The following is a 15,994-nucleotide window of genomic DNA, read 5'->3' as shown; positions in this document are numbered from 1 at the left end:
GGGTGCAAAATATTTTGAGCAGCCTGGGAGTCTTGTTGATAACCCTCATTCTATGGTGACATCCCAAATGCCTAATCAAAGATCTATCTCCAGTAAAGATTGAGAATGAATCTACAAGAAAGATATTCACCTATGCCTCAGTCCTGTCAGCAAAGACAATATGGGTTAATTAATACATCTAATTAGCCTTTTTAATGGGGGGCATTGATCTCTTCCCTGGCTCAGAAAACAGCAGAAAAATTAATAAGCTGTCTGATAATCCTGTCTAGGTTGATCAGTGGCTTCTTACAGGGGAACAACTTCAAGCTGGTCGTATTGAGCCTACTCTTAACCCTTGGAACACTCCAATATTTGTAGTTAAAAAAAAAAAAAAAGCAAAATGGAGATTGTTATAAGGTCTCAGAGCCATTAGTTGAACTATGGAATCAATGGGGATTTATAATCTGGGCTTCCCTCTCCTATAGCTTGATTATCAATTAATAGTAATAGATTTAAAAGATTGTTTTTTCACTATACCATTACATCCAGGTGATTGTAAGAGATTTGCTTTTAACATCCCAGCTATAAATTTCAAGGAACTGGTAAAGAGATTTTGCCGAAAGTCTTACCTCAAAGTATGGTCAATAGCCCCACATTATGTCAGACATTTTTAGCAAAAGCCATTGTTCTAATATGAGAACAATCCCCTGATGCATATATAATCCATTATATGGATGATATTCTTTTGGCTCATGCTAATTCAGATATGCTTTTAAAATTTTTTGATCAATTAGAAACCTCACTTATTGCAATGGGTTTATGCATAGCACCTGAGAAGGTGCAAAGAAGCCTTCTCCTTTTCAATGTCTGGACAACTTAATTGAAGAATGCATCATTCATCTGCAAAACCTACAGATCAGAGCTGATGATTTACATACTCTTAATGACTTTCAGAAATTACTGGGTGATATTAACTGACTGTGGCTAAGTTTAACATTATCCCTTGCAGATTTGAGTACTTTATTTCAAATTTTACAGAGGGATCCTTCTCCAACATCTCACCAACTTACAGCAGAGGCAAGGGCTGCCTTGACAAAAGTTGAAACTGATATTAAGACTGCACAGCTTACTAGGATTAATCCACAAGAACCTATATATTTATTAACATTTCCCACTATTCATACCTCTACAGGAACATTCTGGCAGTAATTGAGAGTTACTGAATGGTTTCACCTAGCTCACTGTCCTCAAAATTTTTTAACTCCATTTCACAATTTTGTTGTTCAGTTAGTCATTAAAGGTAGGACACAAGACTTAGAATTGTTTGGGTCAGAGCCTTCTATTATTGTAACCCCTTTTACACCCAACAACATAGTTGGCATTGCTAATCTTCCAATATTTGGCAAGTAGGTTTTGCGAATTTTCCTGGTCAAGTAGAAAGTCATTACCCTCATGATAAGGTTGTTCAGTTTGCTCTTGTAACTTTGTTTATTTTTCTAAAAACTGTACATGCTTAGCCAATAACCAGAGTAGTGACAGTGTTTATGAGTGGCTCAAGCTCAGGAAAGGCAGGTTTCTATAGCTATGCTCATACTGAGATAATACAGACATATACTTCTGCACAACAAGCAAAGCTTCAAGCTCTTCATTTGTGTTTTACTTCATTTTATTAATGAGCCATCACTATTTATAGTGATAGTTCATGTACTCTTATTTTTATGTGGTGCTGAGGATCGAACCCAGTGCCTCACGCATGCTAGGTAAACATTCTTCCACTGAGCCACAACCCCAGCCCCGTAGTTCATATACTCTTGAGGTTACTGAACATATTGAAACAGCTACTATTGGAAGTACACCATGAAAAGAGTTACTTCATTTGTTCTATACTTTATAAGGCAGTTCAAATGCATCAGTATCCTTGTTTCATTGGTCATATTCCCGTCTTCCAGGTCCTTTGGCATCAGGTAAAGATTGACCATCTTGTTAATGTTTGCCCACAAATGTCTTTATACAGTTGTGCACAAGCTATGGTCAGCTGACCCCAGTACAATAAGCCCTAGGAGATTGCCTATTTACATTCCTGTCCCACCCTAATAGATCATCCGACCCCAATACAGTGAACCCCAGGAATTACCCTCTTGTCCCATTCTCAACAGAGCCTTTATAACCCAGACCCTTGCTTCATCCTGCCTCCATTTTCTGTCTCACAAATGAGCCTTGCCAGGTGTTCAACCCATTGACTCCACTGCTGAATACTGAATAAAGAAAAGCTTGCTGCTCTGAGGTTTGCTTCCCAGTTGCCCGCCTTTGTCGTGTGTGAGTCATTTGTGGTAACATTTGGTTCCCTGACTAGGAACTGGAGTAAGGTGAAATTGACCCTTTCCCTATCCCCTGCCAAACCCTTCCCTTTCCCTTAAGTTGAATGACCAATGGGACCTGGGAAGTGACTGTCAAGCAACCAGCACCCCCAAGGATCTCTGAGGTTGGGGGAATCCCCAGCCATGACTCCTGCAGCTACAGCTGAACCTCTTAACTGACTGCATTTTCCCCACCCCGTAAAACAGCTAAATCTCTTAACTGACTGCATTTCCCCCACCCCGTAGAACATAGGTCCTTACACTCTCTGCTGTTCACTTTATTTGGAAAAAATTTGGTACGTGAAACAGGAAAGACTGAAAGCAACTGAAGGTGTCTAGCTGGGGCAACTCCCTAGTGTTGCACAAAGGCTTTGAGTCTAAAACCTGACCCCAACAGCCCTTAGGAGTACCAAATATTAGCCACTGTATGGGAGAAGTTTGGTATGAGAGACAAATGTGAAGGTCTTGGGTCTGAAATCTGACTCTGGCAGATATACCAGATATCAACCATCTACTAAACTTTTTACACTTAATACAATATGGAGAGTAAAAGGATTTGTACTAAACACTTTGTTAACATTAAAGGAGGCCTTCTTCTACTCCCCGCCCCCCCACCTTCCTGACCCTTGCATACCTTTCAAGCCTCTGGATCAGGCCCCTCCTTGCCATTTTGTTTCTGCATCCCTCACTAGACTTCTCATCTCTCTGAAGAGGTAAGAACCTGTTCCTCCAGTTTCTACCAGTTGATACCCCTGCATTTTGTCTAACTGGGACCCCCAAGGGCCCCTCACCATCAAGATTAGGGTAATGATGTTTCTCCAGTCCCCAGTGGGAAAATTCCAGTCTGGGACTGGCACACTAGTAACATAAGAGTGCAGTGTGTTTGTTAAAAGCATCTGGTTAGTTTGCAAAGTTAATATGCTAACTGTTAAATATAACATCAGGTACTCTTTTTGAATTCCATAGGGTGATATGCTTGAACATTGTTTATAATTTCATGAATTGGTAAACAAGCAAATGCAATACTATATACACAGGGTCAACAGATAGGAAAGAGAAATTAGAAAGTTCTAGGTATGGAAATATATTTAGTGGAAAAAAACGATTCTGAATAAGAAAGTCTTTGTGTGATGAAATAAACAACTGAGGGTCTGTGTAAGTAAACGGCAAAAGTTGAAAAGGTGGAATAATCAGTTAAAGCTATTTAGGGTTTTCCCCTAAGGTCAGATACTAATGTTCTTATATCTTTGTTAACCTGACAAGGAATTGAGATCTATACAACACTGGTACACAACAACAACCATTATTTTCAAGCATTACAGTCTTAACTTTTCTTTTAAAAGCTAAACTTGGTTCATATAAAAACATCAGTATAGCATACTAAATATGTTCATATCTCCCACATATATAAGTCTTTAAAGCAGGAGGGTTAAAAACATTTTTACCAAACGATGTTTTCCAAACATCATTGTAATGGTAATTTTAGACTTATAAGAATAGCAAATTTAATTGGGTATTATTGTCATGTTCTGTAACTAAAGCTTACTTTACTTTTTACACTGGGGTAAAAATGTAAATGTATTTCTAAAAGATGAGAGTCTCATCTGTTTAAAGGTTTATATTGTGAAACATGAAAGCATTTTTTCACTTTTCCACACAAAAGGAAAGTTAAATACTCTCTTAGCCTTTCTTTAATTCATATTTTAAATGTAATATTATACTGTGTTAGCTATCCATATAGACTCAAGTGACAGTATATGTAAACTTTGTAAAATGATATTTAAGAGGCAAAAATCAGCTTCAGAATTAGAACACTGTGCCTAAAATTTGACAGGAGCCCCACTTTACCTGAGATAAGACTCTGCTTCCCACCTTACTGCATGTTAGAATGGCTCCAAAATAAGCCAGACTTCAGCTCATTTAAAGTTGTATTCAAAAGATTCATTTTTGTTGTAAAGATCATTGTGATCTCAGAGGATATAATGTATAACTCAGCCAAAATTCAAGATAGGTATTATACAAACTGAATATATTTTTTACTCTTGTTTATTTCATTTTGTATTTTCCTTGTAAAACTCTGTAACTAGCTGTTGCCTATTAATGTTTTTCAGAAATACTGCTTCAAGAACAAACAACCTGGGTTAGTCTGAGTTAATACACCATCAGATAGAGAGGATATAAGGCTAACTTCCAGTATTAATGCAGGCTCCAATTAAATATAAAGGGTAAAGAATAAAAAAATAAGACTAATTTATAGACATTAAAGTTTAAAGCCCAGTACTCTTAACTTTAAGACTGGTGAGACTGGTTTGCTAGATATTTAAGACCAAGGCCAAATAAACAAGGGGGCCAAGAAAACCAGTATTTGGCTCCTGGTCCCTAAGTCTGCCTGAATCCAGGGAATGGGGGAACTTTTTTTTTTTTTTAAAGAGAGAATTTTTAATATTTCATATTTTAGTTTTCGGCAGACACAACATCTTTGTTTGTATGTGGTGCTGAGGATTGAACCCGGGCCGCACGCATGCCAGGCGAGCGCGCTACCGCTTGAGCCACATCCCCAGCCCCAAGTTCGTAGGTTTTTGGGGGTTTTTTTTATGTTTATGCAAGGCTTCCTAATAACAAGAGTTGAGACACACAGAGACAAAGATACATCCACAAAAGTAAGGTATTTACTTTTAAAAAAATATTTTTTTAATCAGCGATGGACCTTTATTTTATTTATTTATTTAGATGTGGTGCTGAGAATCGAGCCCAGTGCCTCACACATACCAGGCAAGTGCTGTACCACTGAGCCACAACCCCTGATATTTAATAGGTATGCCTTAGAGTATTCTAGATATTGTTATTCTAAATTTATGTACATCTTTTGTCACCGATTTATGTTTCACACAGATGCAAAATCGGATGGTGATTTTACTTTGTAACCTGAAACCTGCAAAGATGAGGGGAGTACTATCTCAAGCAATGGTGATGTGTGCTAGTTCACCAGAGAAAGTTGAAATTTTGGATCCTCCTAATGGATCTGTTCCGGGAGACAGAATTACTTTTGATCCTTTCCCTGGTAAGTATTTACTGATAATTAAAATAGTTTGGGAATCAGTTTTCAAGTGATGTTTATAATATTTGGAGTTAAAATCAGCCTCATATATGAATCATAAGGCTTAGAATTAAATGATCATTATTAAATGTTATTGAGTGAGATGTTGAGCAAAACCATATAACCATCCTCCGCTCCATGAAGACACACATCATATAAAACACAACACAGGAATTTCATCCTAGGTAAATACTAATATTAATGCCTATGTAGCAAAAGGGTATGACATAAAGAACAAATTAATATCCTACAAAATCATTTAAGCTGTAGACTGCCTTAGACTACAACATAAAAAAACAAAGAGATGGAAAGTTCAGGCATGGGGGAAAGATATCTAACTCAAAATTCATCTGACTTACTTGCATGTTCTTTTACTTGACTTCAGAGTATAGAGAAAATTTAAATTAAAATTCAATTATTTAATAATCTAAAAGAAAGTTTCATTTTATATTGTTCATTTTCTCCTATGGAAATGTTCCTGAGACAAATGAAACTTCAAATGTGTGAGAACATTTCTTCAAATAGGTCTTTGAAGCAGAAGAGAAAGAATGGTTGGCAGATGTTAACTGTTTGACAAAATATTAGAATGTGAAGAAGTTTTAACATTGAAATAGTTTGAAAATATGGATTATTTTCCTTAAAATTCACCTCCCCTCCTAATGAAATGTAGACTATCTAAAAAAGTATTTTTTTACAAGTCCCTATGATTGAATGCATAAGTTGATTGAATGCATAAGTATGTCTTGAACCTTGGTAGATAAGAACATAATGGCTTAAGTTCTAAGAACCTTTTTTTGAGAAAAATCCCTGTCTGAATGATTTCTCAAAGAAACCGATAGTTTTATATTCTAAGAGCATATGATCACCACTATTCCCACACAATCCAAACACTTCCCCAATCTTTTACTTTGGGCCAAACTCTCACATTTATATTTAATTAACCTAAAGTTCAGTTTAAAAGTCTGACTAAATTTGAATAGAATGAGAATCAATTTTTTTCTTTTAAGAATTAGAATGCATTGAAAAAAAAACAAAAATAAGTGAATCCTAATTTACCTTTCCAGATTAATATTTGCCTTACTTTTTATTAAAGTAAAATTTGGAAACTGAAGGCCGGTGAAACTTGGTTAAGGTTTTAGAGTTAGCCAAGAATCAAGCCATAGATGTGACCAGATCTCTAATACTGTAGTATTTTTGTCTGTTCATTGTTGCTTCCTGTTAATTAATATGAACTATTTAATTAATAAAGGCTTGTGGTTCTTTCACTATAATAACTCTCATTCACTTATAAAGCTAAAGGAAAAATATTTGAGCATTTCAAATTAGTTTTTATTGTATGAATGTTACTATTGAATAAAGTGAAGTATTTTCTTGAGTTAACCTATGACTCAGCATAAGAAATACTTATAGCTCAGCACAGTTTTCTTGCCTTTACTATATTCTTGAATCTTTCAATCCGTTTAGCCATTTATAAGATATATTTCATTGTTCCACAGACTAGTATTTCTTTCCAGTTCTCCTTTATGCCTTAAGCATTTGAATATATGGGGAAGGTTCTTACTTATAATGTGAAACAAAAGATAACCTAGTTTTAAAACAATGCATGAGATCTAACACTTATCTGAGTTGAATGGTATCAAATAATTGATAAAATTTGAGACATGAGTTCTGTGAGTACTCCTTAGATTCCATACCAAATACTGCTTCTATAGCAGTAAATCTGAAAAGAAATAACAGTTTGATATTGTACAACAAAGAGTTGATCTTACAGTGTTTATTCTGTTTTCTTTCCTGGAAAAAAACATGATTTATCAGTGCTTTATTTCTTAGTATCTGTTTTACATTATAAAGCTTAAGGTGCCTGCTGGTACCCTTTGATAGTACTTTGAGATGCTTAGTGTCTGAAGATTGACATTTTATTATGTTTATTAAGTGTGTTAAAAAAAATTACAGTTTGGGTTCAGGCCTTTGAACTGCTGTTTGGCCTTGAAAAATGTTTAACACTTTCCTATTTTTTTCCAAATAGAAAGCCAAAAAAACTCATAGCATTTAGAAGACACCAAGTAATATGTTTATAACAACAGCTAAAACCTTTCCCACCAACCCAACACTTTTTAAATTCTTAAATGTGGAAAGCTATAAATTTTAGTGTTTAAATATGTTAATTGGTCCCAAAAGCCCCAAGCAGAAATAACCTGAAATCAATACTACACTAAGAGCAGCTCTTTCTGAAAATTAGTTCATGGTCTAATAAATGAGAATTTACATTAGGACATTTTAACTTCCATGGTCATATTTATTTCCATAGATATTGAATCTTACTTATAATATAAATTAACATTTTATCACAAAGCATAGGCTTTAGCTTTTAAATAGATTTATTTTTAGATAAAGACAAAATTCTTTCTCTCTAAAATCCATTTCAGAAAGATTTCTTTCCCACTATTCCCCTACTATTCTTCCAAAACTGCTCTAGTTTAGATCACCAGTTTCTCCCTGAAGCTAAGTGACTAGTTCTTAATCCTTCCTGCTTTACTGGCTAACCTTCTCATCCCCTTTGCTGATTTTTTTTTTTTTCCCTCACTTCTCTTAACTCTACCTGTTAGGAGTGCCTCAGGCCCTGGTCCTTCTCCTTCTCTATTTCTTTCTATGCTCTTCCCCTAGTGACTTTGTCCAGTCACTTATCTACTATCCTAATGAACTTATTCATTTGACATGTCCCAAGATGGAAAAATTCACATGTCTTTGCTCTCTAGAATTCCCCCTTTCCGTGATATTTCCCTCTCATTGATGGCAGTTCCATTCTCCCGGTTGCTTAACTGCTTTTCTCATACCCTACCTGTGTGTTCACAGGAGTAGCACTTTTAAGAACTTTTGCTTTGCGTTTACTACTTGACGGTTTGGCACAAGAAGCCTAGCTTTGGACCTGTCTCAGCATACCTTCCTCACTGAGCCTAATCATTGTTAGTTTTTTGGTTTTTTTTTTTTGCACCAGGAACTGAACCCAGGGATATTAAACCACTGAGCCACATCCCCAGCCCTATTTTGTATTTTATTTAGAGACAGGGTCTCACTGAGTTGCATAGCGCCATTGCTGAGGTTGGCTTTAAACTCAGGATTTTCCTGTCTCAGCCGCTCCAGCAGCTGGGATTATAGGCATGTACTACTATGCCATCCATTGTTAGCTTTTGATTTTGAGTGAAAAATTGATGACATTTAGTTTGAATACTTAGAGGGTATTGAAGAGTTGTTATTTGGCCCAATTTCAGTACTGTTGTTTCTCAGGAAATAGGAAGGGCTGAGAAATGAGATGGAGACTTGGTGAGGAGTTGGGGGAAGCACACATGTATCAGTTGTTTGCTGTCTTATATGGACATGGTTTGTGATGCCCCAAAACAACTATGATAGCAACATCAAAGATCACTGATCACAGATATAGTAATCATGTATATATTGAAAAATATGTGAAATAATAATTTTTAAAAATTGGATTTTTGTGAGAATTACCAAAATGCAACACAGACACAAAGTGAGCATTCGCTTTTGGGAAAATGGTACTGCCAGACTTGTTTGAGGCAAAGTTATCACAAACCTTCAATTTGTAAAAAAAATTCTACAAACCTTTGTAAAACAAAGCACAATAAAACAGGGTATGATGGTAATAATAGTTCATCTATTTTTTTCTTTTTCATGTTTAATGCATTATAATGTTATGTTAAAACATGACTGTGGGGTTCATTTTCACATCATAAATGCATATACCATAGCTTACCCAGTACTCCCCTATTTCCTCCCCTCCTCCCTGTCCTGTTGTCTATTGATCTTCCTTCTGTTTTTTTAAATTGGTACATTATAGTTATATATATATAGGAATGTGTTGTGATTTGTTCATACATGCACATAGCATAATTTGGTCAACTTCATTCCCCAGTTCTTCTTCATTCTTTCCCTTCCTTTCTCCCTTTTGATTCCCTACTTCTACTCAGCCTGTCTCCCTTTTAATTTTGTGAGAGGCCCTTTTCTTATTCCTCCCCCCCACACCAGCTTCCTCATGACAGACAACATAAAATTGTAAGGTAATTTGAATCTTCAAAATTTTCTTTTTTCCCATATAGTCAAAAGTAAGTGAGCTTGCAGATTATAAAATGTGGGGTATTATCTACTGTTTAAATTAGCTTAAAGCAGTGAAAGTGATAGCCTTCTGGCATTAATAATAGACACTTACCTAACACTTCTTAGTTTACTAAGCCCCTTTGTCTCATCTAATGATTTATTAAAATAGAAAAGTACCTTCATAGCAGTCAGGTGTTGAATCTCCTGAGTTAAAAGTAATAGTCAAGTTTGGGGGTATCCTTTATTAGTTTCTAAATAAAGTTTATTTTTAGTTCACATCTTTGTTGTTTGAAAATTATTGAAGACTTGTGAGGTTTAAAGCTTTCATATCTTGGCCCTGCATGTGCTTCATGACCTGGGAAGCTTTCTAAACCTTAGCTTTTTTTTCACCTATGATGAGTTTTTAACAATATAATTGTCTCATGTGGATTTTGTGAGCTTTAACTTTGGAAATTTATCTCCCTTTCTACTCTTAGCCAATGCTGTAGTTTTTCAAGCTCTTAGCTGTAGCTTTTGTGCCTCTGTTTCTTCAGCTATAGTATGATGGTGATTAATATTACTTAGATGTATACTGAAAGGATTAAATGAGTAAATAGATACTGCAGTACCAGAACCTCTTAAGCACTATATACATATTATGTTATTATGAATGTGGTTATGGGTACACAGTAATATTTTTCTAGATATGAGAAGTTTCTAATTTTGTGCTACACCATAGCTTTTTTTATATATATATTTTTTAGTTGTAGATGGACATAATACCTTTATTTATTTGTTTATTTTTATGTGGTACTGGGGATCTAACCCAGTGTCTCACACATACTAGGCAAGCTCTCTACCCCTAAGCCACAACCCCAGCCCTACACCATAGCTTTTTGTAGTTGGGGCTTTTTGTCTGCATTCAGCAAGAATTTATTCATATAATTTATATTCTTAATAAGAAGTTTATACATGCGTCTGGGACACCTTGTTTAGTGAACTCACCAGTTTGACAACATCTTTCGGAGAAGGGGTACAAATCTGAATCAGTGCTCCGGCCTCTATGAACAGTGTCTTTGCCTCTAGTTTTTGGTATTCTGGAATGCCCATTTCCCCACATGATTTATTCCCAAGATTAAGCTTTTAGACTAAAGAATTATTTACAAACAATAAATAAAAATCTTGTAGATATCAGGTAAAGTATAATTGCACTTTATTGGATATTTTTTCTTATTCCGTTCATTACTTAGAGTCTGTTGTTCAATCAAATGATCTTAGAGCGGGAAAGAAAACTCCTCATCTAGTCAGTCATTCAGTTTTATTTCACTGCATCTTCTTCTACTGTAGACTTTATTTAGATGATTTCTATCATTGGAAAACCTGGATATTAGAGGGCAGTTTTGAAAGTTCTTGCCAGTTTTCCCAGCTCTAAAGAGCTATTAAAGAACAAAATCACCATGGCCAACCAATTTAATCCATTTTATTTTTCCTCTGCATGTATGACCAAAAGATAAACACTAAATCAGAACATGGGATATAGGTAGTTCTGGTAATTAAAAGATAAAAGTAATTTTAAAAGAGTCCTACTTGGAAGTTACTGGGGAAAAGATTCAGAAGGCATATATTTATTACCTCAAGGAAAATCTTTGAATACATTATTAATGCTTAATTAAAAGATAAATTATTTTCTTCATTGTTTCTTAAAATGATTCTTCATTCCAAATATTTTTGAACATTTCCAGCTACTGTCCACTTTACTGTCATTACACAGAAGAATTGTTTGATATATTACTTTCCTTTAAGCCTAGACTAGATATACTGTACTACTTGTCTTCTGTTGATTGCAGAGTTTAGAGTGAGTTGTTATAAATAGAAGGAATAAGGGGATTGCTCTCATGTAAGAAGTTAACTTGTTTCTTTTTGAAAGCGTAATCTATGTTTTAGAAACAGTTATTTTACACTTTACCAGTAAAAATGTTAGTTTATGCTATACTAACAGAATATGGGCTTTGATGTCAAATGCTGGCTTCACTTTGTGTGACATTAAGCAACTTTTCTATCCTTTAGTTTTTTTATATTTAAAATTAGAATCAGGGGCTGGGGATGTGGGATGCTCGTCTGGCATGCTCAGGGCGCTGGGTTTGATCCTCAGCACCACATAAAAATAAAATAAAGATGTTGTGTCCACCGAAAACTGAAAAATAAATATTAAAAAAATTCTCTCCCCCCCCCCTAAAATAAAATAAAATTAGAATCAGGGTTGTAATGTAAATTTCAGATAACAATATATTTTCCTACTGTTTGGAAAATACTGGTCCTGTGTCTACTACTCCTTTCTGTATCTTTCCATTTTACCAAGGGTAGCAGATGAAAACCAAATCAGTTATTATATTTAGTTACATTATCCCAATGCTCAAGCCATTCTTCAGTATTGATAAGAAATCTTTAAGCGCTAGAACAGATATCTAGTCATTCATTTTGTATGTTAATGTGTACAGTAATGCATTAGCTGCTTCTGCTAAGTGTAAAAATATAACACATCACAATATACTCTGTTCATATTTTTCTTTATACATTATGATTATTGAGTATCTTATATTTTTCTTTTAATAATTTGGAGAATGAATTCACTGAGCTATATTACCTGTAAAAATACATAACAGTATAATATATCTTTAATGTTCATAAGGAAATGTTAATCAGTTTTGTCTAGGAAGGCTGAAGCAGGAGGATCACAAGTTCAAAGCCAGCCTCAGCAACTTAGCGAGTCCCTAAGCAACTCAGTTAGACCCTGTCTCTCAAAAACTGCTGGTGATGTGGATCAGTAGTAAAACATCCCTGGGTTCAATCCCTAGTACCCAAAACAAAAAAGAATATAAACTGCTAACATCATAAAAATGTGTTCAAGTTTTGATTAGACCTAAAGATCAGAAAGTGCTGCCAAGATAATTCATTGAAATCTCACTAGACATTTCTTAAAGACTTCTGTATATTTGTTAGGTAGGTTGTTTGTTTATTTATTTATTTATGGTTTTCTCCTCCCCAACAGGAGAGCCTGACAAGGAGCTAAATCCTAAGAAGAAGATTTGGGAGCAGATCCAGCCTGACCTGTACACTAATGATGAGGGTGTGGCCACATACAAAGGAGCTCCCTTTGAGGTGAAAGGGAAGGGAGTATGTAGGGCTCAAACCATGACCAACAGTGGAATCAAATAAAGTGCTTCCATGATGAAGAACATTGGAGAAACTTTAATAATAATAAAAAGGAATATATTTGCAACTTACACCTAAAATGTGACTGCCTTGTTTTTGTGTTCTCTCTGTTAAACTTAACTAACCTTACCTGGTGTGTGTGTGTAAAAATACTACATCTTACCTTTGGTTTTGATCCTTGATAATGAGGAGGGGAAGTTGCCTATGTTTGTGATCATTTATATTTTTAGTGAGGATGTTGGTTAGCTTATTTTTTTTTATACATTAGATAACTTGATTAATATTTAGTTCCTTATTTGTAGGTATGTGATGCATGAAATTTCAAACCTGTAGAATTTCAGTATATTATGAACCTGTATTATTAAATGTCCTGTAAAAAAAAAGACATTGGAATCTGTAAAAGTTATTGACTAGTGATATTATAACACTGAAATGACCAAATGTTGATTCTAAAAGTCAAACATAAAAACCAGGGGACAAGGCATTTGAACATTTTGCAGTTTGCTGCCAAAGTAATCCTGATTTATAATACTTAATATAACTTTTTTAAAAAACTGAAAATTTTAACAGTGTATTACTTTTTCTTTCCACATGATAACATTAGTAATAATTTTTTTCAGAATACTTAATATTCATATATTTTGTTTTTTATATGCCATAATATTGTCTATATTAAAAGGAATTATAGATCAAAACTTAACATATATAGTATGGTGTCAAATACCTATTTTCACTTACCTTACAAATATTATAGGAACAATGAAAATTAACTTAAAAATTATGAGTCTCGAAGTCACGATCCATGAGATGATGACTGATGATTGGACTACCCAGAAAAGAAAGAGGTCAAGGCTAGAGGACAGTATAGATATTGTTTGAAACATATGCATACATACACACAAAATATCCTAACATAGATGATGTCTACATCCTCTGTAAGAGACAAAAACACAAAATCCAACTAGCAACAATCATAACAACCCTGTATGTTATAAAAGACAGGCAGAATACAATACAATACCAATATTATATTTTCATTCTGAAAAATTAAATATGAGCTGATCATTAACATCTATTGATAACTGAAAACAATGAATTTCAAAAGTTTTCTTGTACTCAAGATCTGTTTTCTTTGAGGAATAAAGGCTTATAGTGATAGTCTTTCATAAGTCTTGTTCTAATTTTTCTCTATTATATTGAATTTCCTTAATTCTGAATTACACAATATAAAGAATATTTCAACCACTTAGTTGACTAGTTCCCTGTAGTCATTTTTCCAAGTAAAAATTGGAATGCTCTAATCTATATCAAATATAGTAAAGCCTAATGATTATATCATATATAGAATCTGAAAATTATAAAAACTATTTGTTAAAGCCCATGATGTAACATCATCATTTTCTGATTTATGCTTGAAATTTATGAAATTTCAACACAAAGAGTACATCACACGAATTTCATGTTTTTTCCGTTGTGATCTTATGGCTGACCGAAAGCTATGGCTTGCTGCTACTGCCCACGAGTACTAGAGAGTATTACAATGCACATTGCTACCCCAGGAAAAGATTAAAGTTAAAAACCTGAAGTATGGTTTCCACTAACCACATATCCATCATAAAGCTGAAAAATCTTAAGCCAAACCATTATTTTTTTTTTCTAAGCAAAGGACTTCATTAATCTTTGTTTCAAACTTTAGGTTTCTTCAGCTTAATTAGCTGCAAAGAATAAATTGTGCATAAGCAAAAACTGAAAAGAGCTATGAAGTCCAAGAGGCTTGGGCTTAAAAATATTAGAGATCTAAATTTTATCAAATACATAAACAACTTTAAAAAGCAGTTCTAATACAAATACCAGCTCCCAGTAACTTCCTAAAATTTACCTTCTTCAGAAGTTGATAAGTTACCTCATTCTTAGAAGCCTCATCAAAATTCTCCACAAAATCTTCATTATCATTCTCTCCAGTAGCAAGTGTTGCTTTTCCATCCACAGATTGTTTGGGCAGAGCTTCAGCCAGCCTCCTTAAACTAGTCAAACTGCACTAAGCTGGTTTAAGATGCTAGGTAGCATTGAAATGGTCAGTTGCTTTGTCTCAATACGGCCTATAATGGTCAAACTGTTTGCTGCCAGAGAGATGCCTGAACTTTAGGATTGTTAAAGTGAACCACTGTTCCTTGGTTTATAAACATATCCACCTCTTCGATACTAGAGATATTGTTTACCCCTAACTTCTTTAGGAGAACTGAAGTTTTTCATCATCTGCTATGGCTATTCTATGATCCACTTTCTTATTTTGATAAACCCAGTCTGATTCCCTCTTAAATTTGGAAGCCATCTTGCCACAAAGGCATAAAAAACTAATTTCGGTTTTACTATAAATTACTGCAAATTCTAAACTGCTTGGAATGCCTGCCCGTACCTTGAACTCACCCATGCCTAACTTTCCTTGACCAGATAACAACCCTCTCTGAGGCTCTAATGACCTTCATAAATTCTGATGTCAGGACCAGCAAAAATATAAACTAGCCTCTGTGTTATGCAAGTCAGGGTTTTGTTATCTGTAACCCCCGCTTTGTGTAATTTTCTGGGCTATAAAGCTGCACTTCTAGAAAGCTGCGGGCCTGTCTTTGGCTCCCGTGGTTTTTGTTGGGAGAGGCAGCCCGGCCGTGGAAATAATAAGCTTGCTTTAATTTGATTTTAATTGGAGTCATGGTCTTTTCTTTGCTTCGTGGTCTAACAATTCTGCAAGCAGTTCTTTTCCCACCACTGTGCACTTGTGCCTGAAGTTGGGCGAGTTGTTCCTGGTTCATGATAGTTTCTTTCATCTTGTCAAGCAGAAATGGGGCCACATGGGGGACTGGGGTTGGTGTTCAGGAGATCTCATGTTGACCAGCTAAGATTAGAGCACATACGTCTTTTCTTACTCAAGTACTATAGTATACCTTGCCAATTTTACCAAATGACCATGCTTCCTTCAGCAGTTCTATCAGATCTTTAAAAATTCATGCTAAAGAGAGAAAGAAGTTGGAAATCAATGAGCAACTTTTCAAGTTAAATAAAAGCATTAATTAGGTTTTCAAGTTAGCCCCTATATGTTTTTATTTTTACAGAAAATCTAATTACAGTTTATTTATTACGCTGGGATGGGAGAGTTCTGAGGGAATCAACAACAAAAAGAAAGACATTGTTACCAAACTGGATATAACCCTTCTGGCTTCTTACAGTAGTTTGCCTTTTAAGGATTTCAACACCAGAAGGT

At 34.9% G+C, this 15,994-nt stretch overlaps 1 protein-coding gene and 1 pseudogene across 7 annotated transcripts in view; one reads left to right on the top strand and one right to left on the bottom strand.

Annotated features, from left to right (window-relative positions):
- Positions 1-12,809, top strand: part of Aimp1 (aminoacyl tRNA synthetase complex interacting multifunctional protein 1) — a 33,295-nt gene extending 20,486 nt beyond the window's left edge. For all 7 annotated transcript variants that reach the window (XM_046459001.2, XM_046458998.2, XM_046458995.2 and 4 more), the window contains 2 exons: positions 5,229-5,397; positions 12,575-12,809. In XM_046459001.2, coding sequence (XP_046314957.1) covers positions 5,229-5,397; positions 12,575-12,741 — 336 coding nt within the window. In that variant the 3' untranslated portion in view covers positions 12,742-12,809. The remainder of the gene's footprint in view (positions 1-5,228; positions 5,398-12,574) is intronic.
- A 1,614-nt stretch (positions 12,810-14,423) lies between these two features.
- Positions 14,424-15,560, bottom strand: LOC124102690 (transcription factor BTF3-like; annotated as a pseudogene).
- Positions 15,561-15,994: the final 434 nt, after the last annotated feature.

Source organism: Marmota monax, unplaced genomic scaffold, assembly GCF_021218885.2.
Source record: "Marmota monax isolate L192 unplaced genomic scaffold, Marmota_monax_Labrador192_F-V1.1 WCK01_AAM20220418_F8-fsc00002, whole genome shotgun sequence".
Taxonomy (NCBI): Eukaryota; Metazoa; Chordata; class Mammalia; order Rodentia; family Sciuridae; genus Marmota; species Marmota monax.
The sequence above is the reverse complement of the archived record's forward strand: the minus strand, read 5'-3'. Positions and strand labels throughout refer to the sequence as shown.